At 37.9% G+C, this 25,836-nt stretch overlaps 1 protein-coding gene and 1 pseudogene across 6 annotated transcripts in view; one reads left to right on the top strand and one right to left on the bottom strand.

Annotated features, from left to right (window-relative positions):
- Positions 1 to 10,281: 10,281 nt before the first annotated feature.
- On the top strand, positions 10,282 to 11,160 carry LOC118728161 (annotated as a pseudogene).
- Positions 11,161 to 17,134: 5,974 nt separating this feature from the next.
- The window catches only part of AMOT (angiomotin), a 66,274-nt gene continuing 57,572 nt past the window's right edge, over positions 17,135 to 25,836 (bottom strand). For all 6 annotated transcript variants that reach the window (XM_036454493.2, XM_036454496.2, XM_045587392.1 and 3 more), the window contains 4 exons: positions 24,470 to 24,592; positions 23,463 to 23,695; positions 21,483 to 22,133; positions 17,135 to 21,095 (listed from right to left, as the gene is read on the bottom strand). In XM_036454493.2, the coding sequence (XP_036310386.1) occupies positions 20,998 to 21,095; positions 21,483 to 22,133; positions 23,463 to 23,695; positions 24,470 to 24,592 (1,105 nt within the window). In that variant the 3' untranslated portion in view covers positions 17,135 to 20,997. The remainder of the gene's footprint in view (positions 21,096 to 21,482; positions 22,134 to 23,462; positions 23,696 to 24,469; positions 24,593 to 25,836) is intronic.

Raw genomic sequence — 25,836 nt, 5'->3', positions numbered from 1 at the left:
AGCAGCTAAAATGAAGAGAAGAGGCAGGCCACAGAGGAAGGAAATAGAGGAAAGCAAAAAATGGACATAGAGTTCAAAACCATAGTTATAAGGTTTTTTTAAGAATTTCCTAGAAAAGGCCAATAAAATAAATGAGATCTTTGAGGATATGAAAAGGATTAACTAGAAATAAAGCATAAACTGAATTAAATAAAAAATATTATACAAAGTCCTAAAAACAGATTGGAAGATTGCAAGAATCAAGTCAAAGATTTGTAACACAAAGAGCCAGAGGACACTCCTCTGAAGAAACAAGAAGAAAAGATAATTCAGGAAGTTGAAGATAGTGTAAGAAGCCTCTGGGACAACTTCAAGTGAACCAACATCAGAATTATGGGGGTCCCAGAAGAAGAGAGAGAGCAAGATACTGAAAACCAATTGGAAGAAATAGTGACAGAAAATGTCCCCCACTTGGGGAAAGAAATAGACTTATAAGTCCAGGAAGTGCACAGAACCCCAAACAAAAGGAATCCAAAGAGGACCACACCAAGACCCATCATAATTAAAATGCCAAGAGCAGGGAGGAGGTAAGATGGAGGAAGAATAGATGGGCGAATTCTGAGCCCTCTCCCGAAGCAGAAAGAGAGAGCAGCTGATGGTCTTGAGGTGTGAGTGTTTATTAGCAAGCTCGGAGACAGCGAACACCAGAAGAAACTGCTGGGGGGCGGCTGACAGAGGTACCCCTCACAGGGAAGCACCCACGCGGGCTACGTCTCTGCCCAGAGCTACCTACCGGCTTGGACGGGGAAACCTCGCCATCTTGAGAGGAAGATAGGATCATGTCAGAGGCCTGAACATCCACAGCCGCAGCGACCACCAAGCATTTGTGACACCCAGAATGTGGATCCCAGGTGGCACGAACAACTGGCCTCACAGGAGTGCCCCACTGCTCAACGAAAAGGTCAGAATTCGAGGGGAGAGGGTGGAGAGTGCTCGCGGCAAAAACAAAAAGCCTGCACGCACAGAGCGCTCAGGGAAGCTGGAGGACAAAGGCGGAGATTACAAGTAGAAGCCCCAGCTTTTGGGCGGTTGTCACCCGTGAAAGTGGACAGGGATCCTAACAGGGGAGATATCTAAAGAGCAACACATTTGGATCTGGCTCAGAGGGATATCAGAGAGTTGCGGGAGATTGCAGTTGCTTGGACCTGCCCCCTCCCCCACTCCGTAGTTCCTGCTTCAGAGAGGACAGGAAAAAAAAAAGCTGGAGAGGCTCTAGAGTAGGGGTGTCAAACTCAATCAGAGAAGGGGCCAAAATCTAAAATCCAGCCTAAATCGCGGGCCGAATGGTTTACTGAACAGTCATAAACTGTCATTGTGATGGAAAAGCAGCGGAGTGCAGTGATGAAAGTGCGGTGTGGGCCACATTGCAAGGCCTGGCGGGGCGGATTTGGCCCGAGGGCCTTGTGTTTGACACATGTGCTCTAGAGTCTGGGAAGTCAACCTAGAAACACTGCCCCCAGAAGCTAATCCACATATTGACTCTAGTGTAATAAAAACAAAGCAAAACCTGCCTAAAAATCAGGACTGGATCATAACAATAGAGGAAGTGAATGACCTTCATTACTGCAAATTTTATTTAAATTTTTTAAATTTTATTATTTTTTTAATTTTTTAATTTTTGTTTTTTATTTTTGTTTCATTATTTGCAACGTTTATTCAAGAAACTATTTTTTTTTCTTTTTCCTCACTTGATTTTATCTTTATGATTATTACATTGTATATGTAATCAACATTATTACTACTAATTTACCTTTTTCTTCTTATTTTCTTTTGTTTTTTTATTATTTTTATTTCATTTGATTATATATATATATATATATATATATATATATATATATATATATATATATATATATATATAATTTCAGGATTACTGTTCCACAGTCTTTATCTATCTTTCCTTCTCCAACACTTTATTCTATCCCAACCCTACCTTTATGCCTTCACCCTCTTTCTGAACTTTTCCTTTGGTACCCCATTTATCTTAACCCTTTCCTGCTCTAGATTTTCCCCATTCCTTCTGTCTATCCCCTCCTAAAATTTCACCCTACTTGTATATATCTAATTTCCAACTACCTGCTCCAAACCCATTCACACCTCCCTCGCAGTTGTCCTAAAAACAAAACAAAACAAAACAAAACAGTCTTTCTCTCTAACTCTTTGAAGTTGTATGTTGAATGTTAACTATACTGAAGTTGTATGCTTTTTTCATAAGATTGATTTGCCTATGCTTTTTGTTTGATTGTATGTTTTTGTTAGCTGGGTTCTAGTCACCTTTATTGGTGGTTATTAATATCGCAAACACATTTCTATACAGTGCCTTGTGTGTTGTACCTGGTTGTATTGTATTTTATGCCTTTAAATCAAAGCAGGAGAGAGAGAACTATGCAACCAGACATCCTAGATCATGGGGAGACCAAAAAACAGCCCGCATATGAAAGAAAAGCAGGCTTCACCAGAAAAGAAGTAAACGAGATAGAGGCAAGCAACCTACCAGAGCAAGAATTCAGAGTAATGATCATAAGATGGCTAAAAAGAATGGAAGTCAAATTTGACAATATGAGTAAGAACCAAGAGGAAATGAAGAAAAACCATGAAGAAATGAAAAATGACATTGCTACAGTAAAGAACTCAATAGAAAGCATCAAGAGTAGATTAGAAGAAGGAGAGGACTGCATCAGTGAGCTAGAAGACAAGATGGAAAAAAATACCCAATTAGAACAGCTTCTGGGAGAAAAAAAATTAAAAAGCAGGAGGAGAGTCTAACGGAACTTTGGGACAATACAAAACAAAACAATATTAGAATAATAGGGGTTCCAAAAGGAAAGGGAATTGAGGAAGACATGGAAAACGTATTTCAAGAAATAATGACAGAAAACTTTCCTGAGATAGAGAAAAAACCCCCACACAAATCCAAGATGCTTGCAGAGTCCCAAGCAAAATGAACCCCAGAAAACCGACCACTAGGCACATTATATTTAAGCTGGCAAACACCAACGACAAAAAAAGAATTTTAAAAGCAGCAAGAGAGAGACAGAAAGTTACATATAAAGGAACCCCCATCAGACTAGCAACTGATTTCTCCACTGAAACTTATCAGGCCAGAAGGGAATGGGATGAAATATAAAAAGTCATGCAAAGGAAGGGTCTGAATCCAAGAATACTGTACCCAGCAAGGCTATCAATCAAAATTGAAGGTGAAATCAGGAGCTTCACAGACAAAAACAGACTAAGGGAATTTATCTCCACCAAATCAGCAATGCAAGAAATGCTAAAGGGTCTACTGTAAAATTAAAGAAATAGAAAGCAAAGAAGGAACACACGGGTATAGAATAAAAATGGTGTCAAATAAGTATCCATCAATAATAACTTTAAATATTAATGGACTAAATGCTCCAATTAAAAGAAATAGGGTGTCAGATTGGATAAGAAAACAAGACCTATATATCTGTTGTCTACAAGAAACCCACCTCAGAAAAAAAGATGCACACAGACTGAGGGTGAAGGGATGAAAAAAGTTATTCCAGGCGAATGGAAATGAAAAAAAAGCCGGGGTACCAATACTTATATCTGACAAATTAGATCTTAGAGTGAAGGACATAACAAGAGATAATGAAGGCCACTTCATAATACTAAAGGGAACAATCCAACAAGAAGAAATAACCCTGGTAAATATATATGCACCCAACACGGGAACACCCCAATATATAAAAAAAACTGCTGGAGGACATTAAAGGAGAGATTAATAGCAATACAATCATACAATAGTAGGAGATTTTAATACCCCACTGTCACCCTTTGACAAATCATCTAAACAAAAAATCAGCAAAGAAATATCAATCCTAAATGACTCGCTAGACCAGATGGGACTAATCGACATCTTCAGAACATTCCACCACAAAGCCACAAAATATACATTCTTCTCAAGCGCACATGGGACATTCTCAAAGATAGACCACATTTTGGGACATAGGCAAAGTCTCTTCAAATTCAAGAAGATAGAAATCATATCAAGCATCTTCTCAAATCATAGTGGCATAAAACTGGAAATTAACCACAATGAAAAAAATTCAAAGAAATCAAACACATGGAGACTAAACAGCATGCTATTAAACAAGGACTGGGTTACCAAAGAAATCAAGGAAGAAATTAAAAACATCCTGGAAACAAATGACAATGAAAACACAAAACTATCCAAAATCTATGGGACACAGGGAAAGCAGTTTTGAGAGGGAAGTTCATATACCTACAAGCCTATTGCAAAAAAGTAGAAAAAAATGGTAACAAATGATCTAACTTTACAACTCAAAGAGTTAGAAAAAGAGCAACAGGAAAAGCCCAGTGTAACCAGAAGGAAGGAAATAACAAAAATCAGCGCAGAGATAAACGACATAGAGACCAAAGAAACAATACATAAGATCAACAAAACCAAGAGCTGGTTCTTTGAAAGAATAAACAATATAGATGAACCTCTAGCCAGGCTAACCAAGAAACAAAGAGAGAGGACCCAAATAAACAAAATCAGAAACAAAAGAGGTGAAATAACAACAGACCCCGCCGAAATACAAAGGATTGTTACAAAATACTATGAACAACTCTATTCCAACAAACTGAACAACCTGGAGGAAATGGATATATTCCTAGAAAAATACAAACTGCCAAAACTCAATCAGAAGAATCTAAAAATCTCAATAGAGCAGTGTCTTGGGATGAAATTGAAACAGTTATCAAAAAGCTTCCAGCAAACAAAAGCCCAGGGCCAGATGGCTTCACAGGAGAGTTTTACCAAACATTCAAAGAAGAACTAAAACCTATCCTCCTCAGACTATTCCAAAAAATTCAAGAGGAAGGAACACTTCCAAACTCTTTCTATGAAGCCAGCATCACCCTAATACCAAAACCAGATAAAGACAACTCAATGAAAGAGAACTACAGGCCAATATCCCTCATGAACATAGATGCCAAAATCCTCAACAATATTCTAGCAAATCGGCTCCAGCAGAGCATCACAAAGATCATACACCATGACCAGTAGGATTTATTCCAGGAATGCAAGGTTGGTACAATATCTGCAAATCAAAAAACGTGATACATCACATAAACAAGTTGAAAGATAAAAATCATATAGTCATGTCAATTGATGCAGAAAAAGCATTTGATAAAATCCAACACCCTTTCCTGATAAAAACTCTCAACAAGGTGGGAGTACAAGGATCATACCACAACATAATAAAAGCTATATATGATAAACCCACAGCCAACATCATACTCAATGGGCAAAAACTAAAACCATTCCCTCTAAGAACAGGAACAAGACAGGGATGCCCACTCTCGCCACTCCTGTTTGACATAGTACTGGAAGTACTAGCCATTGCAATTAGACAAGAGGAGGAAATAAAAGGCATCCAAATTGGAAAAGAAGAAGTAAAGTTATCCTTATTTGCAGACAACATTATATTGTATATAAAAAACCCAAAAGACTCCATTAAAAAACTAATTGGCTTAATAGATGAATTTGGCAATGTAGCAGGATACAAAATTAATGCCATGAAATCTATGGCATTCCTATACACCAACAGCGAATTTATAGAAACAGAGACTAAAAAAGCAATTCCATTTACCATCGCACCAAAAAAATTAAGATACCTAGGAATAAACTTAACTAAGGAAGTAAAGGACCTATACGCGGAAAACTACAGGACACTGAAAAAAGAGATAGAGGAAGATGTAAACAGATGGAAGAACATACCATGTTCATAGACTGGTAGAATCAACATCATCAAAATGTCCATACTTCCTAAAGCAATCTATAGGTTCAATGCCCTCCCCATTAAAATACCAAAGGCATATTTCACTGACCTAGAAAGAACTCTCCAAAAGTTCATTTGGAACAATAAAAGACCCCGAATAGCCACAGCAATCCTGAGATAGAAGAGTAAAGTAGGAGGGATCTCAACACCAGAGTTCAAACTGTATTACAAAGCCACTGTTCTCAAAACAGCCTGGTACTGGCACAAAAACAGACATACAGATCAATGAAATTGAATGGAGAACCCAGATATCAACCCAAATCACTATGCTCAATTAATATTTGACAAAAGAGGCATGAATATACAATGGAGTCAAGACAGTCTCTTCAATAAATGATGTTGGGAAAATTGGACAGATACATGCAAAAGAATGAAACTAGATCACCAACTTACAGCATACACAAAAAATAAACTCAAAATTGATACAGGACTTAAACATCAGATGGGAAACCATAAAAATACTAGAAGTATCCACAGGCAACAAAATCTCAGACATATGCCAAAAGAACTTCTTCACTGATACTGCCCCTAGAGTAATGGAAGCTAAAGAGAAAATGAACAAATGGTACTACATCAAAATAAAAAGCTTTTTTATGGCAAAAGAAACCATCAACAAAACAACAAGAAAGCCCACTGTGTGGGAGAACATATTTGCAAATAGTACCATTGATAAAGGTTTAATCTCCAACATCTACAAACAGCTTATACAACTAAATAAAAGGAAGATGAATTATCCAATTAAAAAATGGGCAATGGACCTAAATAGAACATTTTCAAAAGAAGACAGAAGGGAGGCCAAAAGGCACATGAAAACATGCTCAAAGTCACTAATTATCCGAGAGATGCAAATCAAAACAACAATGCGGTACCATCTCACACCTGTCAGAATGGCCAATATCAACAAATCGACAAACGACAAGTTTGGTTGAGGTTGTGAAGAAAAAGGAACCCTCGTGCACTGCTGGTGGGAATGCAGACTGGTGCAACCACTATGGAGAACAGTGTGGAGTTTCCTCAAAAAACTGAAAATGGAACTCCCATTTAACCCAGTAATCCCACTTCTAGTAATATATCCCAAGAAACTAGAAACACCAATCAGAAAAGATATATGCACCCCTATGTTCATAGCAGCAGAATCTACAATAGCTAGAATCTGGAATCATCCTAGGTGCCCGTCAGCAGATGATTGGATCCAAAAGCCATGGCACATCTACACAATGGAATACTATGCTGCCATAAAAAAGAAGGAATTCTCATCATTTGCAGCAACCTGGATAGAACTAGAGAACATCATGCTGAGTGAAATAAGCCAATCAATGAATGAGAAATACCACATGGCCTCACTCATTTATGGTTATTAAAAAACATTATAAACTGACAAACCAAAATATAGATATAAAGACAGTAAAGCAACAAGCAGACTATAAAATTACAGCGGGGAGAGTAGGGAGATCTGGGGGAGATAAGAGATTAACCGAAGGACTTGTATACATGCATGTAAGTACAACCAATGGACACAAAACTCTGGGGAGGGAGTGTATGTATGGGAGGGGTGTGCAATGTTAAAATATATACACAGATAATAATTAAATAAATAAATAAATAGAAAAAAAATAAATAATATACCAAGAGCAACAGACAAAGAGAGAATATTAAAAGCAGCAAGAGAAAAGCAGTAAGTTACCTATAAAGGAGCACCCATATGATTGTCAGCTGATTTCTCAACAGAAACTATGAAGGCCAGAAGGGAATAGCAAGAAATATTCAAAGTGATGAATAGCAAAAACCTACAACCAAGATTACTCTACCCAGGAAAGCTATCACTCAGAATTGAAGGCCAGATAAAGAACTTCACACACACACAAAAAAAAAAAAGCTAAAGGAGTTCATCACTGCCAATCCAGAATTATATGAGATGCTGAAAAGTATTTTTTAGGAAGCAGAAGAAGATAAAGATAAAAATTTTGAACAACAAATACATAACTTTCAACAAGTGAATCTAAAAACCAAGGGAATTAAAAAATCTGATGAACAGTATTAACTGGTGAATATAATAGAATCAGAGATATACTAAGGGAGTGGACTGACAGTCCTTGGGGAAAAAAGTAGTGAGGGGTGTGGGAAGAGACTGAACAAAAATTGTACACCTGTGGATCAGGACAGTGGGGGTGGGGAAAGACAGAGGATGAGGTAGGAACCTGGTGGAGGGGAGTAATGGAGGGAAAAAAAGAGGAACGATTGTAATAATCTGAACAATAAAGATTTATTAAAAAAAAGTAAAAAGAAAAAAATCCTCAACAAATTATTAGCAAATCACATCCAGGAAAACATTAAAAAGATCATACACCATGACAAAGTGGGATTTATTCTGGGGATACAAGGCTGGTACAATATCTGAAAATCAATAAACACGATATATCACATAAACAAATTGAAAGACAAAAATCACATATTATCCACAAATGAGTGAGGTCATGTGGTGTTTCTCTTTCATTGATTGGCTTATTTCACTCAGCATGATGTTGAATCATATTAATTGATGTACAAAAAGCATTTGACAAAATCCAACATCCGTTCCTGATAAAAACTCTCAGCAAAGTGGGAATAGAAGGGTCATACTTCAGAATAATAAAAGCCTTATATGAAAAACCTACAGCTAACATCATACTCAATTGGCAAAAACTAAAACCATTTTCTCTAAGAACAGGAACAAGACAGAGATGCCCAATTTTACTACTCCTGTTCAACATAGAATTGGAAGTGCTATCCATAATGATCATACAAGATGAATAAATAAAACTGGAAAAGAAGTAAAATAGTCATTTTTCATAGATGACATGATATTTTACATAGAAAACCCTAAGGACTCCATAAAAACAACAACTAGATTTAATAAAGATATTCGACAAGGTACCAGGATACAAAATTAACACCCAAAAATCTATGGCTTTTTTATACACCAATAATGAACTACAGACAGAGAAACTAAAGAAACAATCTCATTGACAATTGCAACAAACAAATTTTAAGAGACCTAGGAATAAACTTAACTAAGGAGGTAAAAGACATGTACTCAGAAAACTACAGGACATTGAAAAATGAGATAGAGGAAGATAAAAACAAATAGAAGAATAAACCCTATTCATGAATTGGTATAATCAACATCATTAAAATGTCCATACTACTTACCCAAAGCAATCTATAGATTCAATGCAATCCCCATTAAAATACCAATGGCATATTTCACGGACCTAGCACAAATTTTCCAAAAACGTATGTGGAATAAAAAAGAACCCAAATAGTTGCAGCAATTCTGAGAAAGAAGGACAATATTGGAGGAATCATAATACCAGATATCAAGCTATATTACAAAGCCACTCTTCTCAGAACTGCCTGGTACTGGCATAAGAACAGACATATAGATCAACGGAATAGAATAGAGAACCCAGAAATCGACACAAGCCATTATGCTCAATTAACACTTGATAAAGGAAGCAAGAACATACAATGGAGTCAAGACAGTCTCTCCAATAAATGGTGTTGGGAAAATTAGACAGATACATGCAAAAAAATATGCAACTAGACCACCAACATATACTATACATGAAAATAAACTCAAAATGGATAAAAGATTTAAATGTAAGTCGTGAAACCATAAAAATTTTAGAAAAAAACCACAGGCAGCAAAATCTCAAACTACCGTATTTTTCAGACCATAAGAAGCTCTGGACCATAAGACGCACCAGTTTTTAGAGAAGGGAAATGAAGAAAAAAAGATTCTGAAACAAATAGTGTCCTAAAATATTTTATGTGCATTAAAACCAACATCACAGTCATAAACACATGTAATCAACCCTGTAAAGTAAACAGCAGCATTTAGAACCATTTTAGAGCCGGGCAAGCACACAGAGACCACACAGAGCCGGGCAAGTAAAAAAACTTTTTTTTTAAAAGTATATGTGTAGGCTATATTTGGACCATAAGACGCAGGGACTTTTTCCCCCCACTTCTGGGGGGAAAAAAGTGCGTCTTATGGTCCAAAAAATACGGTATATATGTTTATCAATATATTTCCTAGGACAATGGAAACTAAGGAAAAAATAAACAAGTGGGACTACATCAAAATAAAAAGCTCTTGCACAGCAAAAGAAACCATCAACAAAATAATAAGAGAGCCCATTATGTGGGAGAACATATTTGCCAAGGTTAAATCTGGTAAAGAATTAATCTCCAAAATTTATAAAAAACTCATACTACTTAACAAAAGGAAGATAAACAATCCACTGAAAAAATTGGGCAAAGGACCTAAATAGACACTTCTCAAAAGTGGACATACAGAAGCCCAAGGGGTATATAAAAATGTTCAGAGTCACTAATTATCTGACAGATGCAAATTAAAACAACAATGAGGTACCATCTCATACCTGTCAGAATGGCTACTATCAACAAATCGTCAAATGACAAGTGATTGCTAGGATGTGGAGAAAAGGGAACCCTCATGCACTGCTGGTGGAAATGGAGATTGGTACAGCCTCAGTGGAAAACAGTATGGAGTTTCTTCAAAAAACTAAAAATGTAACTCCCATTTGACCCAGTAATCCCACTTCTAGGAATGTATCCCAACAAATCAGAAATATCATTCAGAAAGGATATATGCACCACTATGTTCATAACAGCACAATTTACAATAGCTAATATTTGGATACAGCCTAAGTGTCCATCAGCAGATGAGTGGATTAAAAAACTGTGGCATACCTTATTACCAAGTGTTGCCAATACTAAGAAGGAAGCCACTGCTTCTCCTAAAGCAGAAACCAAAGCAAAGGCTTTGAAGGCAAAGAAAGCTGTACTGAAAGGCATCCAAAGCCACAAAAAAAAATAAATAAATAAAAAAGAAGAAGATCCGCACATCACCCACTTCTGATGGCCAAAACACTAAGGCTCCAAAGGGAGATTAAATATCCTCAGAAGAGCGCACCCAATAGGAACAAGCTTGACCACTATTCCATCATCAACTTCCTTCTGACTACCAAGTCAGCCATGAAGAAGATAGAAGACAACAATACACTTGTGTTCATTGTGGGTGCCAAGGCCAACAAGCACCAGATCAAGCAGAGTGTGAAGAAGCTCTATGCCATTGATGTGGCCAAGGTCAACCCTCTGATTAGGCCTGATGGAGAGAAGAAGGCATAAGTTCGACTGGCTCCTGATACTGGTGCTTTGTATGTTGCCAACAAAATAAGTGTCATCTAAACTGAGTCCAGCTGCCTAATTCTAAATATAAGAATTTTACACTGTAAAAAACAACAAAAAATAACAGCTGTGGTACAACTATGCAATGAAATACTGCACTGCTATAAAAAAAAACCACACACACACACACAAAAACACAAAAAACAAACAAACAAAAAAACCCATAACAACAAAGAACTCTTACCTCTCTCAATAGCATGGATGAACCTGAAGAGCATTATGCTAAGTGAAATAAGCCAGTCAGAGAAAGATAAATATCACATGATCTCACTCATTTGTAAATATAATGAACATCGTAAACTGATGAACAAAAGTAGAGACATAGAAGCATTGAAGAGATCATCAAACCTCAGAGGGAAGGCAGGGGGAGATGGACAGGGGGAGAGGTTAAGAGATTAACCAAAGACCTTGCATGTATATAAGCATAACCAATGGACACAGACAATAGGGGGGTAAAGGCCTGGCCTGAGAGGCCAGGGTGGGGGAGGGCTGGTAAAGGACAATGGGGGAAAAGGGGAACATATGTAATACTTTCAACAATAAATAACTTTACAAAAAGAAGCAAGCAAAAAATATGAAGCCAAATGAAATGTAGAAAAAACACTGACTATGGAGGTGTGTTGGGCAGTTAATTAATAAAAAATTCTGTTTCTTTCTCTATTATTTCCATGTTTATTTGTCAGCTTTTCAAAATTCATAGTTATAATATCTAAATCCTAAATAAACAGTTTAATATCTGGTTTTGTTTCTTTACTTTCTTTATTGATTAGGGTGTTACATATGTGTCCTTATTCCCCCATTATCCTCCTATTCCCCCCACTCATGCCCCCACCCCACTGTTGTCTGTGTGCATTGGTTAGGCTTATATGCATGAATACAAGTGTTTTGGTTGATCTCTCCCCCTTACCCCTATCCTCCCCTTCCTTCCCTGTGAGGTTTGATGGTCTGATCGATATTTCTGTCTCTGGTTTTGTATTTATAATTTTAAAAAATTCTTTTTCATAAAGAGAGCCTTCTAAATTGTCAAGGCTTCAAGGCTCATAAGATGTGGATCAGTCCCTGGATATAACAGGAAAAAAAGTTTTAAAAAGCATATGAATTTTGTTTTTGATCTTTTAAAATTTTTTAGGGGAAGAATACATATGTAATGTGTTTGTCATATAACTAGTCTCTAACACATAGCAGATTGCAAACATGTTATTTTCCTTTTCCTATCTCTAGCTAGTACCATAGGTATCATGGTGTCTCAAGGTCTGCCATTCTTCTTTAGCCATCTATTGGAACATAATACATATCTTGATTATTTCCCATTTATCCCCCTTGTTGGAGCTACCCAGACCACTATAGCTGGATAAATGCAAATGACCATAGATTCATATTTTTTTTTAAATGTTAACTGACCTTCCTTTTCCTATTTTGATTTTTTGATATTTTTATGGAAATTTTATTCTTGTGGACATGAATATTTTGGGTGAGAATGACATGCACAGTCAGAGAATGGAGTAGGTATTGCTAAGACAAGAGAATAAAATGTCGTGTGGGCAGAACCAGTTTGAAAATATTTGAAGCTTGATGAATAGATCTTAGGGTTGTAAAGTATTGTATTTCAGTATATTGAGATTTAAAAATATATTTTATCTGTTTTACATAGACAATTTGGGATCCATGTGAACGAATTTGACATCAGAAGTTGTATTTAGTCTCATGTAATCAAAGAATGTAAGAGCCAGAAAGCATATTAGAGATCATAATCCAGTGACCTCATATTACAGAACAGTTATTGGGGCTAAATGAACTGGCCAAGATCATAAATATGGTTGTGGTTGTCTAAAGGACTATAAACCAAAAGTAACCAATAACATGTCTTGTTTGATTAGAGTAGAGGTGTCGAACTCAATCAGAGAAGGGGCCAAAATCTAAAATCCAGCCTAAATCGCGGGCCAAATGGTTTACTGAACAGTCATAAACTGTCATTGTGATGGAAACGCAGCGGAGTGCAGTGATGACAGCGCGGTGCAGGCCACATTGCAAGGCCTGGCGGGACGGATTTGGCCCGCGGGCCTTGTGTTTGACACATGTGGATTAGAGCATTAAATTCAACCAGTTGAGAGTCATAGCTGAATAAGGGAGAAAAAATCCTATCTGTGGAGAAAAAGCATCTATTTTACCATAAGTACTAAGTGTTAATGAAGAAAATAAAAATGGCTACCTATTGAAATAAGTATGTGTGTGATAGCTAATGTTCAAACTGGACTTATGAAATTACCTATGTGCAGTTGGAAGTCTATTATGTTTTATGAGAAGTGAAGAACAAAAAAGTAAGATAAATGTCTGGAAATCCTTGATCAATGTTTCTCAAAGTATGTAGTCTCAAGATATTAGTAAACTGCATAAAAACTCCTGGGAAGTTTTCTAAAAATGCAAAATTCTGGGTTTTACTCTAGAATTATAGGTAAGCTTCTCTCGGGGCAAAGTAAGAGAGTGCATATTGTATAAATACCTGAGGTGATTTCAATACAGATGGTTTGGATAGGACTTCAAAAAGTACTATTTTAGGTTAATTACAGAGAAAATAATGATTCCATAGCAATAACATCTTTTAAGCATAAGAAAAATACTTAGAACAAGGCATAATAATGATTCTAGTATAATAAGAGTCCAATACATCTGGGTTTTAGTTTCAAATCCACAACTATCAAATTTTGGGTTCATTGTTTTACCTCCTCTGTTCCTATTTTATCCTCATTGCAAAAGCAAGCTTTTGAAAGATTTTAAGCAAGGGAATGACATGCTATTAATTATATTTGTTGCTGAATAAATATAATAAAAGTGTAGAACAAGTTAGAGGCAGATCAAGTTAGGTGAATATGCTATTGAAATAGTCTAGGTAAAAGATAATACTAGCTTAAAATAGGTTGTTGACAGTACAACAAGAAAATAGTGAATGAGATTTATTTTGTTAAGATCAGTGAGTTTATAACTTCTGAGGATTTAAGGGATATTAATGATTTGAGGGTTCAGGTATTTGAACATGAGATCAGATCAGGTAGGTCAGGGCTAAAAGACTAGGATAAAATGGTGCATTAGAGGACTAGAGGTCTCTCAGAAATCAAAGGACAAATAGGGTCAGAGTAGAACTGGGAGGATGGCAGACTGTGGCCAGACAGTGAGGTACTGGCATATCTGATTTCCATGGTGGAGCAATTCTATGTGATGGCCAGCTCTGGGTTAGCCATGAGAACAGCAGGCTAATGTGGAAGTCAGTGGAGTTGGAGAGGTTAACGAACTTGATAGGCCAGGATGCTGATTGAGTCATTTGGAACTTCAGTGGACAACTGTGATTCAAAGGCCAAAAGTTTGGGATAGTGACCAAATCAGTTGATGAGAGAAAACAAGAAATAGTTGGATGACCAAATGTAAGAGGAAAAGTAGCTTAGAGCCTGTTCTAGAGTGCCTTTAAAGAAAATATCTTCCCCTTTGATATGTGGATTGTGGGAAAATGAACTCCTCCATATCTGAGACAGTAGTCTTTTTTTTTTAAAATATATATTTTATTGATTTTTTACAGAGAGGAGGAGAGAGGGACAGAGAGCTAGAAACGTTGATGAGAGAGAAACATCGACAAGCTGCCTCTTGCACACCCCCTACTGGGGATGTGCCTGCAACCAATGTACATGCCCTTGACCTCTTGACCGGAATTGAACCTGGGACCCCCCAGTCCGCAGACCGACGCTCCACCACTGAGCCAAACCGGTTTCGGCAAGTAGGTTTTGATTTAAGGCAAAAGATTAGGTTTAAAAAAATTTTTTGTAAGCACCAGAGCACAAACATGCTATTTATTTGGTTGGTGAGATATATTTTGGTTTCAGGAGCAGCACTTCAAATTTGTCATTATAAAGAAATTTAAATTCATGAATACTTACATATTTCTGGATGAAATACTATGATGTCTGAAATGTGCCTCAAAATAGTAGAGGGTAGATGGATAGAGATGATAAATGAAGCAGTATTGGCCAAGTATTGATCCATTGATAATAGCTTGAAGCCCCCAGTAATGGACACATTCTGTTTTTGTTTATGTTTGAAGTTTTCTTTAATAAAATAAATAAATAAATAAATAAATAAATAAATAAATAAATAAACCAGTTTATCTTTATAGATTCATCCCATTGTTTGGGTTGGCATCTTTTCATAGTCTCACTTTGAGAAGCTTCTTGTCCACTCATGAGGAACATAGGGATATGTATTTATCCTCATTTGATCTTAAGGAACTTGTTCTTGGGTAAATGTCTGCTTAGAGGCTGACATGGGACTAGGTCTCTGTGTTTTTTTTACTTCTGGACCAGTATGTCTACCACCTGAGTGAGTTTGTAAGTTTCCATGAAGAGTATGTTAAAATTCAGAGTAGTTCTCTAGGGTCTTTGATTTTGGAAACATAGTCTTCATTTGATTGCAACTCTGACGTAATGAGATTGCCTTTGCACATATTCCTTTTGCAAGGGAATTTTTGTTCCATCTCACAGTTCATCATTTTAACTCCAACACATCCTTCAAAGTTCAAGTCAATCCCCACACACATACTCTCTGTGCCATCCCAACAATCATTCCTTTATTTGCATTTGTTCTGTATCTTGTTCAAACTTTTTTCATTTTATCAATCACAATGAATTTTAAATGTGTGTATGTGCATGTGTGTGTGCAATTTTCTCTAATAAACTAGAATCATAGACTTTATTTTTTAAACTTCAGGGCCTTTTACATAATGGCAACATGTAATATGTAGCTATTCAACAACTCACACATGCCTGAAACTATAGGTCTATGGCAAAGGCAAATTAAAAAAAAAAAAAAGGGAACCAAAATAACTGCCCTGGGCTTAGCCTATTTGTGAGTACTTATGATGTAGTATAAAAATCTGGGATTGTGAACATTTTCCTTTTTGGAAACTAAGTCACTCAGAGGTCTTCATTCAAATATCAGGGTGAATGCCAATAAATATAGAAAGTGTTCTAAGACCAAGTCACTTATAGTATTTTTTCTCTGAGTGTCCCTCCTATAGGACAAGATGGAGGTGGAGAAGGTGGGAAGCAGATGTTTGTTTCTGCAGTTGTGCAACTCATAGACTGTGAAAAATCACTTGTTACAGTAATGTAGGCCCACAGGAAGGAAGATGAAGTACCATACAGATGATCATGTCAGTTATAATGCTACATAATATCTAGAAAGGCTGATACAGAGTGATCTTTTGAAAGAACATTTGTTTATTAAGAATGGGGCACAATATATGTCTGAAAGGAATGCTTCACAAAACTTTGTAGGAAGGTATAGTTAACTTCAGACCATCTTCTTTGTCCTGAAGAAGAGGAGTGGGCTTTCACACATATAGTTTTCAAAGTGCTTCTCATAAGTATAAAGAGGAATGCAGCCCATCTTAATTAAAGAGTAAAATTTAAAATATATCCTCTCCCCATTTATTTTTCAACATACATCAAACTTATTTCACTGTGAAAGTGTCATTTCCAAGCCTGTGGGGATCTTATCTCCCAGTTAGGCTGGGCCTCAGTGGTAAACAGGAGGCACAAGGAGGACAGTGTAAAGACAGCTTTAACATTTTCAGCGAAAAGAGCCAATTTGTATGTGGTACTGATTTGCTTTTAATAACAAGCTTCCTCAACCAGAACTGATGAATTGGCATAAGAACAAGGGTACAAAAGGAACATCAAGGGGCCTTCCAACATTCTAACCAAATGATTAATTCTCTGTTTTGAGTGGCCATCATTTTATCCCTTGGAACCAGGAGATAAAAAGATGCAAAGTTTGTAATATATGCTGCCTGAATATATAAAGAACCAGTGCAGCCAGTGGTGTTGTCTTAATACTTTATAATCACATTCCATATATTAAGCAAATGCAAATTCTGCATGCTGCCCTTGAAAGGCAATTTCACTGCATACTAAATTGAAAGCAATCACTGGTACAAGCTCAACTAAAACATCTGTCAGGTAAACACCAAAGCATTTTCCACACAGTACTGCATTTTAAAATAGCTAACTTTATTGTCAGTGAAAAGATAGGCACAGAGTGGATTCACACCTGCTTAATTTTACTGGAACTAGCTCCGTTGATTACAGAATGGGGTCTTAATCATTATGAGGCCAAATACATTTCAAACCAAAGGTGATTCTTCTCTAGCCATCTGCCAACCACAGCTATTCATTTTACAAACACATGCCATTAATCACAAGGGAGGCCACAGAAGGAGGTTTGAAGGCTTCATATAACCCATCGTTGCTACCAGAAACAAACAAACAAACTCCCGACACTGGTCCGACTGATGATGGATGGCACTTGGAAGATATATTCCAAGGATCATGCCAGGCTGAAATTGGCGGCAATTAGCCCATAGCTAATGCTTTCCTTTGAAAACAGGTTCAGTAAGAATGCACACATTTTAAGTAACAAACTCCATATGTGAATGAGCAATTGAGATAACAGGAGATTGCATGGCTAACCGGCATGAGAATATAATTTATAAGAGTTAGTGCATATGTATACACTTTAAGTTGCTACATTATTAGTTTTTAGGCTCTTCATAACAAGTAGTTTGCATGGTAATTTTGTTAATTTTCCAACTGTTGTGCACAGCCAACTGTGTAACAAGAAAAAGAGAATGTGATGGGTCTCTTAGTATGTTTCCTATGGCAGGTGATGGCAAATATTTCAGGTTCCTACTATCCTCTCAACCTGAAGCTCAAAAGCAGCACTGAAAACAAATCCTTCATTAAAACAACAATTAAGATACATGATTTTATAAGAAAGCTTAAACTATTTTTATTTAATAAAAATGTTAATAAGAATTTCATATCAAGTAAAGTTTGTTCTAATGAAATTTTTCTGTACAAGGGACATTGAAGTATAACTGACTTAGAAGGTCCCCAGAGATCACCATGCAGTGCAAGTTAAGACAACAAGGTCACCCTCCTGTTCTGAGGTGCCAGTAAAATGCATAGATAGGTGGGAGTCCAGAAACGTCCCCCAAGTGTTACATTGACACAATTGTGAAAAGGTGGCTACCTTGAGATTTCTCCCATAAACCTGAATTTTTAAAAGTCATCTATTAGGGATCTTCTGAAAAGGCTGAATCAATCTTCTTTGTAAACATAATACACTGACATGGACTTCTTTCATCTCTCAAATGTACAATGTATTTGAGTAAATTACCTGGGATTAAAAACTGAGCCAAGAGGGAACCCTCTGGTGTGAGGGGGGAGAGTTGTTGTGGAAAGTTCAAAGTAATACTTAGCTAAAAACTTCCTCCTTTCCCAAAATACATGAGCCTAAAGAGATGACTGCCACACAGTATGGAATTATGGCATTTGTCACCTTACAGAGTATAAATAAAACCATGGCTCCCAGAGCTAGCAAAAATGCTGGCAATATATTATAAAAATGAAAGGTTTATTTTTTTCTATTTATTTAGACAGAAAGTAGCAGTAGTGAAGTTTGCTACTTGTTGCTTTTACTATGAGTTTTTTCTTTGACTAAAGGATAATATTAATGAGCATTAATACAACTGCACTTTTAAGTTCTATTTGTGATTCACTAAATAACTGAGGACTAATGTGTATGATAATCACTTCATTATTAAAAATGTCAAGACTGCTTGAAAAACCACATCACTTTCCCTCTTATCTCCTCCTTCCCCCCACACAAAATAATTCCTTTGAAAAGATGGTCAGCAAACTGCGACTCATGAGCCACATGTGGCTCTTTGGCACCTTGAGTGTGGCTCTTCCACAAAATACCACTGCCTGGGCGAGTCTATTTTGAAGAAGTGGCATTAGAAGAAGTTTAAGTTTAAAAAATTTGGCTCTCAAAAGAAATTTAAATCATTGTACTGTTGATATTTGGCTCTGTTGACTAATGAGTTTGCCAACCACTGCTTTGGGAGATCATTGGGAATGACACAAGAATACTGTTAAGTATGTCATTCCTATACTTACAGAGAAACTCTGTAAGATTATCAAAGACAGCCAATCTCGTAGCAAGAGAAGGAGTGAAGTTGATATTTTAGGGTAGATGTCCCATGTGACTCCATACTGAAATCAGAATCAGGAAAGGAAAAACCTTGCAAAAGGCACTGCAGGAGAGGCAAGATAGGAACTCAGAACCCTGTACAAACTACTGAAGCCAGGGCCAGTTTACAAAATACATATGCCCTGGACTGTGAAGATACCTTTTCTTAAAATGGGGATTTTTATATATAAGGGTTTCCCCAGATAAGTATGGTATTTGGCAGAATGGGAAGTTGTGTTGTATGATCTTGAAAAAGTCACTTAAAGTCTTCAGGTCTCAGAATCCTCATCACAGGGTTGGGCTATTGTATTGTTAAAATTCCTCCCAGCCACTATGCCTCACAATGTAATATATCAGGCCTATTCTTCTATTAATCTGCTTTCTAACTAGCATATCCCCAAACCTCTACCCCCCACCCTTATATAACACCCCCAACCCCTTCACTTCCCCCCAAACCCTTGAAAACTGATATTAATGACATTAATTGTAGATTTATCATCTTAATAAAGGGTAGATAAATGACACAGAGCAGTGACCTATGGCAATAAGCAGCCGTTCTGTGTTCCTGGAGGCAGCCTTTAGGCAAAGCTTGGAGTCATGCCCTCCTTGGTCCCTGCCCACGTACATTTCCTGCTGCTCTCCAAAAGTATTCCAAGATGGAGTCACTGGTCATGAAAAGAGGTAGCTGAGGACTCTGCTGCAACCCACCTCTCCCCTGACTACAGCACAGTACTTTGGGTTTCTGATGCTTTTCCCTTGGAGGTGATAGTCAAATATGTCTAAGAATTTGAAAAATAAAATGAATTATTTCAAAGTAGTCACCAGAAATTCAAAGCATTGAACCTGTTACCAAAAGTGCTTCCTCATTTTGCAAATAATTGACAATTTGAGACTGGTGACACAGCCAGTGAATTTGTGCTGAAGAAGAAGTATACACTAAGCAGAATGGTCTCAGGAAAGGCAAGAAAGCTGTTCATGGCAAGACAGAGACCACAAAGGTCTACATTCAGCAAGCGCCTCATGCAACTCTCCATCAAGGCCTCCGGTGGTTTAACTCTCTAAGAGAGAGGAAGTTTAAGCTAACTCTCCTAGTGGCTGAAAGCAATATATTAAATACCCAAATGCATAAATTATTCCAGAGTATATATATATATATGAATGTATGAACCTCCAAGAGGGAACCAAAAGAATCAACTTCCAAAGCACCACTGAAATGAAGATAAAAACAATCCCAGGGTAGCTGGGAAATTGGAAGGGAAAATTAGCTCCAGCACCCTTCCACACCCCAATACTCCCTACCTTTCCTCCAGTTTACACTGCTCCAATAACTATTTCCTTTCATAAGCCCATGGTAAGAGCTCTCTCTCTGGATGCTGCCTAGATGGTAACTCTGCAAAACATCACATGTGCAAATTCTCTCCGGCATCCCATTTCTGAACTACTTTTACACACTGTCTTCCAAACATACTATGCTCTTCAATAAAAAATTATCTGTAATATGGAAATGCTAAAAAAATTTTAAGCACATTGCAAAACATTGATGAATATCCAGCTATTAACAGTCTCAGTATTTGTATAAATCCAAATGATAACCTTTAGAGCACACTGATTGGTTTGTCTTTAGAGGTACTCTCTAAGTGCACCAAAATAGACTGGAGTTCATATGACATTGCGAAGGTACTATAATGTCTCAATTAAAAAGTCCCTATAAAAAACATTCTCCCAACCCCTTGTGCTGACCCTCAAAATAACAACAACAAAAGGGAAAAAATCATTAAGAGTATTCTTGCTGAGAAACTGAAGCTCTTGGTTAGAACATTTAGATGAGATATTCCACCATTTCTGCATCAGGCTCTTGTCCCAGGATCTGAGCAGCAGCTTTTCTTTCCAGAGTACTGGAGTGGAAAACGGGACCATCTAAATAGAAATAAGGGATTAGAAAACACTTAGAGATAACATAAAAACACAAATTTCTAAAAATGTACAGCTTTTAAAGCCCCTATGAAGTCAATAACCAGGTGAGACTTGCTTGTCACCTGTCTTGTTCCCCTGAAAATTTATTTACTTCTGTTGGGAGAAAATTTATTTACTTCTACTGGGAGAAAGGCCTGGACTCATTTCAGTTCCCATCTTAGTGTCAGATAAGTTATTCACAGACTCTTTGCCCTCATCTCCTCTGATTAATCTTTTTTAGAATATGAAAAACCTCCCTCCAAATGACCAACTGTGCCCAAAACAGCAGGTACAAAAAACAAGTCTGTAATTGAGGGCAGAATCAAAAGCTATCTGGTAGAGCATTATTACCTGTCTTGTCTGGATTACAGGCCAAATTAGGTATAGACAAGCGCCGTGGTCCAGAAACAGTGGCTGGAGTTGTAGGAGCCTCAGCCTGAGCCAAAGATGGAGTTGGAGCTGGAGTTGGAGTAGCAGCTGCAACTGGAGATGGAGTCGGTATCTGAGTCAGAGCTGGAGCAGAAGCCTGAGCTGCTGCTGGAGCTGGAACCGGAGTTGGAGCCCGAGCTGGAACCGGAGCTGGAGTGGCTGGAGCAACCTGAACAGCAGCAGCAGCAGAAGCAGGAGCAACAATAGATGCAGAAACAGCAGAGGCAGCAGCTGGAATCTGAACAGCAGCAGCTGGAGGAACAGCAGCAGCATGAACAGCAGTAGCAGTTGCTGGAGATGGAGTAGCAATAGCAGCAACAGCCACTGGAGCAGCAGCTACCATGGTGGTGGTGTTGGTGGCAGCATTGGCAGTGATGGCGGCAGCAACTGTAGCAGGAATAGAGATTGGAGTAACAGCTGCAGTTTTGTTTGCTTCAGTTCCCCGTTCTGTTTGGGTGCTGCAGTCTCGGCTTCCCGTCTTAGAGTGAGCTGAGAGCAGGGGAGTCGAGGGCGGCACTGGTGAGGGTGTAGAAGAGACAGATTCTGCACGGTAGTCTCCACCCAGGAGAATGCCTACAAAGGAAAAAGGGAAAGAGGTTAGAAAACTATACTTTCTTCAAATGCAGATATCTCATTACCTCTTTTGTCTTTGTAGGACACATGTGTCAAACACAAGGCCCGCGGGCCAAATCCGTCCCGCCAGGCCTTGCAATGTGGCCCGCACCGCGCTGTCATCACTGCACTCCGCTGCGTTTCCATCACAATGATAGTTTATGACTGTTCAGTAAACCATTCGGCCTGCGATTTAGGCTGGATTTTAGATTTTGGCCCCTTCTCTGATTGAGTTCGACACCCCTATTGTAGGAGGTTTAGGATAAATGTGAATTGGTCTAATTCTTTATTTTGTCCTCATTCAAACCCAGAAACCAGTTTGTCATGCACATCTCATCACACGTAAAAGTTTCTTTCAGACTTAGTAGATCCCTTCTGGTTCTCATTCTCCAAGCCCCAGCATATAATATTAAACCTTAAGTGTCATGGGTATGTGTTTTGATTTATTTGTCCAATGGTGATTGATTTCCACCAAGCTGTCAGAATGCTTCTATTTGTTTCCACCTATAAATGACATCATCCATACTAGACAGCTGGAAAGGATAGGTGGAAGAAGTCTGTATTCACATATGAATGTGATAATAATTGTGTAATCTAAGGCTCTAATCATAACCATGGTCCCCAAAGTGCCTACTCTAACTAAAGGGCACTGCAAGTGTCACAGAACCAAGGAAGTTATTAGAAAAAACAAAAACAGCTAAAATTAAAATATATACAGCTTGTTTCCTCAGGCTTTAATAAAGTGCCTTGCAGTATCACAAATACTTCTGGGGTTTTGATTAGAAGGGAAGGAATGGACAGGGAAGAAGTGAAAAAGTACATTCTATTCTCATCTCAGAACATTCCGGTAACAAAAACTTGTCACCCAGCTCCATTTAGCTTAACTAGAACTCTAAGTCCTTGAATTTTATGGGAGAAAAGAACATAGAAAAAGCTGGAATTAAAATTTTTAATGGCCCAAAGGCTATATGGGCTTTGAACAAAAGGTCTCACATGGTAAAGGTCAAATATGAGAATTTTTAGAGGAAACAAGTTGTTTTCCTTCCCACCCAAATAGAACTCAGGATTCTTATTTCTAAGGACATGGCTTCAACCAATGTTTTCTCTGTGAGACCTCACAGTGTGAAAAAGCTCCTGATATACAGCTAGCCTCTCAGGAGGATCCAACCTGTGATATCTTCCTTTCTATAATTTGGACCATCACTCTTTTCTCTTGCTGTGTGAGCACATATCTAAATCAAGGCTCTCCTTAAACATGTTGCTTTAATCTTCCTTATTTATTGTCATTACCTAGGCTCCCTTTCCAGCTCTTATCATCCCTCTTCTCTTCCATGATGGGGGTGCCAGTCAGGGTGGAAGAGTGGGAGAGCAAACCCGATCCAGCATTGGAAATGGACATCAGAGACTTTGCTGGCCGCATGGATGACAGCTGCTCTGTCTTACTAGGCTCCTTCCGGGAACGCTGCTGGAGTACTTTGATCATGGCATCCTTCTCAATAATCTGGGCATGGAGGGTCTTAATCCTAGGAGCCAAAGACAAAGAACATATAAAGATCTTGTTGCCATCCTCATGTTCTACTCTCTCAGCCTACATGGACTTGAACTTCCATGACCTTTTTGACTAAGTGGTGGTCTAGTTATTTCTGAGTTTTAAGACAAAGGACAGTGCTACATTTTAAAAATGCCTTTCTGTACCCCCAGATGGATAAAACAGAGCATGCAGGAGTTGTTTAAATTTTAGGAAGCCAAAGTACAATATTGGGGGGTGGGGAGAGAAAGGCCATATATGAGAGTAAACCTATGTGATGGGTGTTATAGTGAAGAATTTGAGTCAACAGAAATGAAGTGAGTGAGAAGACGGGAACTTCTATACTAGTAAATGGGCCATAACCTTCAAGTAATAAGTAAATGATTATGAGTTTATAAGAGACATCAGGTATAGAATGACTAGATATTCTTTTACTGAGCACTGTGCAGTATATATAATAGAGTTATGGTATAATGCTAGAAAGAATATCCCAGAGTGCAAATAGCAACGGTTCAGTTCTGGCAGAAGGCAGATGGAAAGCAATTACCAAGGTGAAAGGGGAAAGCAATATTACTTGGAATTCCATAGTGAGTGGGAATGATCAAGGTAAAGGTCATTGCATCTCATATCCTAAGTAATAGGCTGGCAGGAGTTTAGGAGTGGGGAAAACTACATTATTGGGTTTCTCAATTGTGAACGAAGATGCTCACCCTTCCCTACAGACCTATTTGGTCTCCATACCAACCCGAGGTCCAGATCAACATTTTACCTGCCCTCCATATCAAGGCAACGCTTGTTGGCCATCAAGATTTCTTCCTCCTCCTTCTGGATGCGAGCTTCGAGAGCTGTGTCATAGCTAGTGTTAGGAGAGTGGCTGATGACTGTTGTATCCCTGGGAAGGAAATGGCAGTATGATCATGAGAGGACAGCAAAATCAAATCCTATCCCCTTCCTCAGTAGAAGTTATTGCTGGGAAAGCCCTAAACTGAAATTAAACTTATTAGGCCAGATTAGTTTCTGGGCGACTAACCTTTTAAGAGCTTTCAAGATAAGAAACTCCAACTTTCAGAACTAGAAGAGGTGAATGGCCTAGAAGTAACTGCAAAAGTCAATGAGAGATTCTATGAGAGGTGTGCACGGGTTTGTCTTCAAAACTAAGCGAATATCCTTCCAAAACATTCTGACTTTCACATTTTGGCCAAGCAATAGGAGGATAGTTATATTTCCACTTTAATTATTTATATTACATATAAGATATTTTATATTTCCATTTTATTCTCATGACAGTCATAAAATGAAAAAAAGCTATATTTTTAGTGTGACAGATGAATAGCATTAACTATACCTAAGTGCTAGAAACAAACTATAGACATGTCAACAGATAGAGCATGTGAGCTGAGTGAGAAGCAGGGTCTTTGTGTCAGTGTCACATGAGTCCTATCTAACCTGCATCTGAAAGATTCTGGTTCCAAACCATTGAGTCTCCCCCAATTAAGTGACTGTTCTCTTGCCAAAATCTCAACTGCATGAGGGACCATCATGTTCCATCTGAAAGTGCCTCAGGCCATTGACTCAAAGACTAATTAATGAGAGAGAGAGAGAGAGAGAGAGAGAGAGAGAGAGAGAGAGAGAGAGAGAGAGGAGAAACAGAAAAAGAAGAGGGTCTAGCCATGGGCAATGCTAATGTCTAATTAGCACAAGTCAAAAACAAGGGAATCTGTTGATAAGTGAAGTCATTGCATCTTTCTTTGGTTCATTTACAACTAGTAGTAGAGAAGGGAAATGCAACAAAGAAAACTGGGTCTTTTTGGAGTAATGTGGAGGGAAAGAAAAGAGATTAAGAAGAATATTAATGTGATTATATTGCTCTTAAAGAAAATCAGACAATAGGCTGAGAAAACAATGAACTGGCACTGCTTCATTATATTTCCTATGAGAACATGGATCTGTGGGAGAACTCCAGACATATTTTCTGCTGGCAGCTAGCTCTAGCTCTGTTCTCTTAGTTTAGAGATTGTGTCCAGTGCAGATGGGAGCAAAGGAGCAATGGAATGAAGAGGCAGAAAGTTAGTATTAAAGTTGGGAAATTTTGGTGTGCTTTTGCAAAAATATTGTCCCGCAAAACACTTGCACCTT

The sequence above is a fragment of the Pipistrellus kuhlii genome, unplaced genomic scaffold, assembly GCF_014108245.1.
Source record: "Pipistrellus kuhlii isolate mPipKuh1 unplaced genomic scaffold, mPipKuh1.p scaffold_m20_p_29, whole genome shotgun sequence".
In the NCBI taxonomy this organism is placed as follows: Eukaryota; Metazoa; Chordata; class Mammalia; order Chiroptera; family Vespertilionidae; genus Pipistrellus; species Pipistrellus kuhlii.
This window is presented reverse-complemented; position numbering and strand designations above follow the sequence as displayed.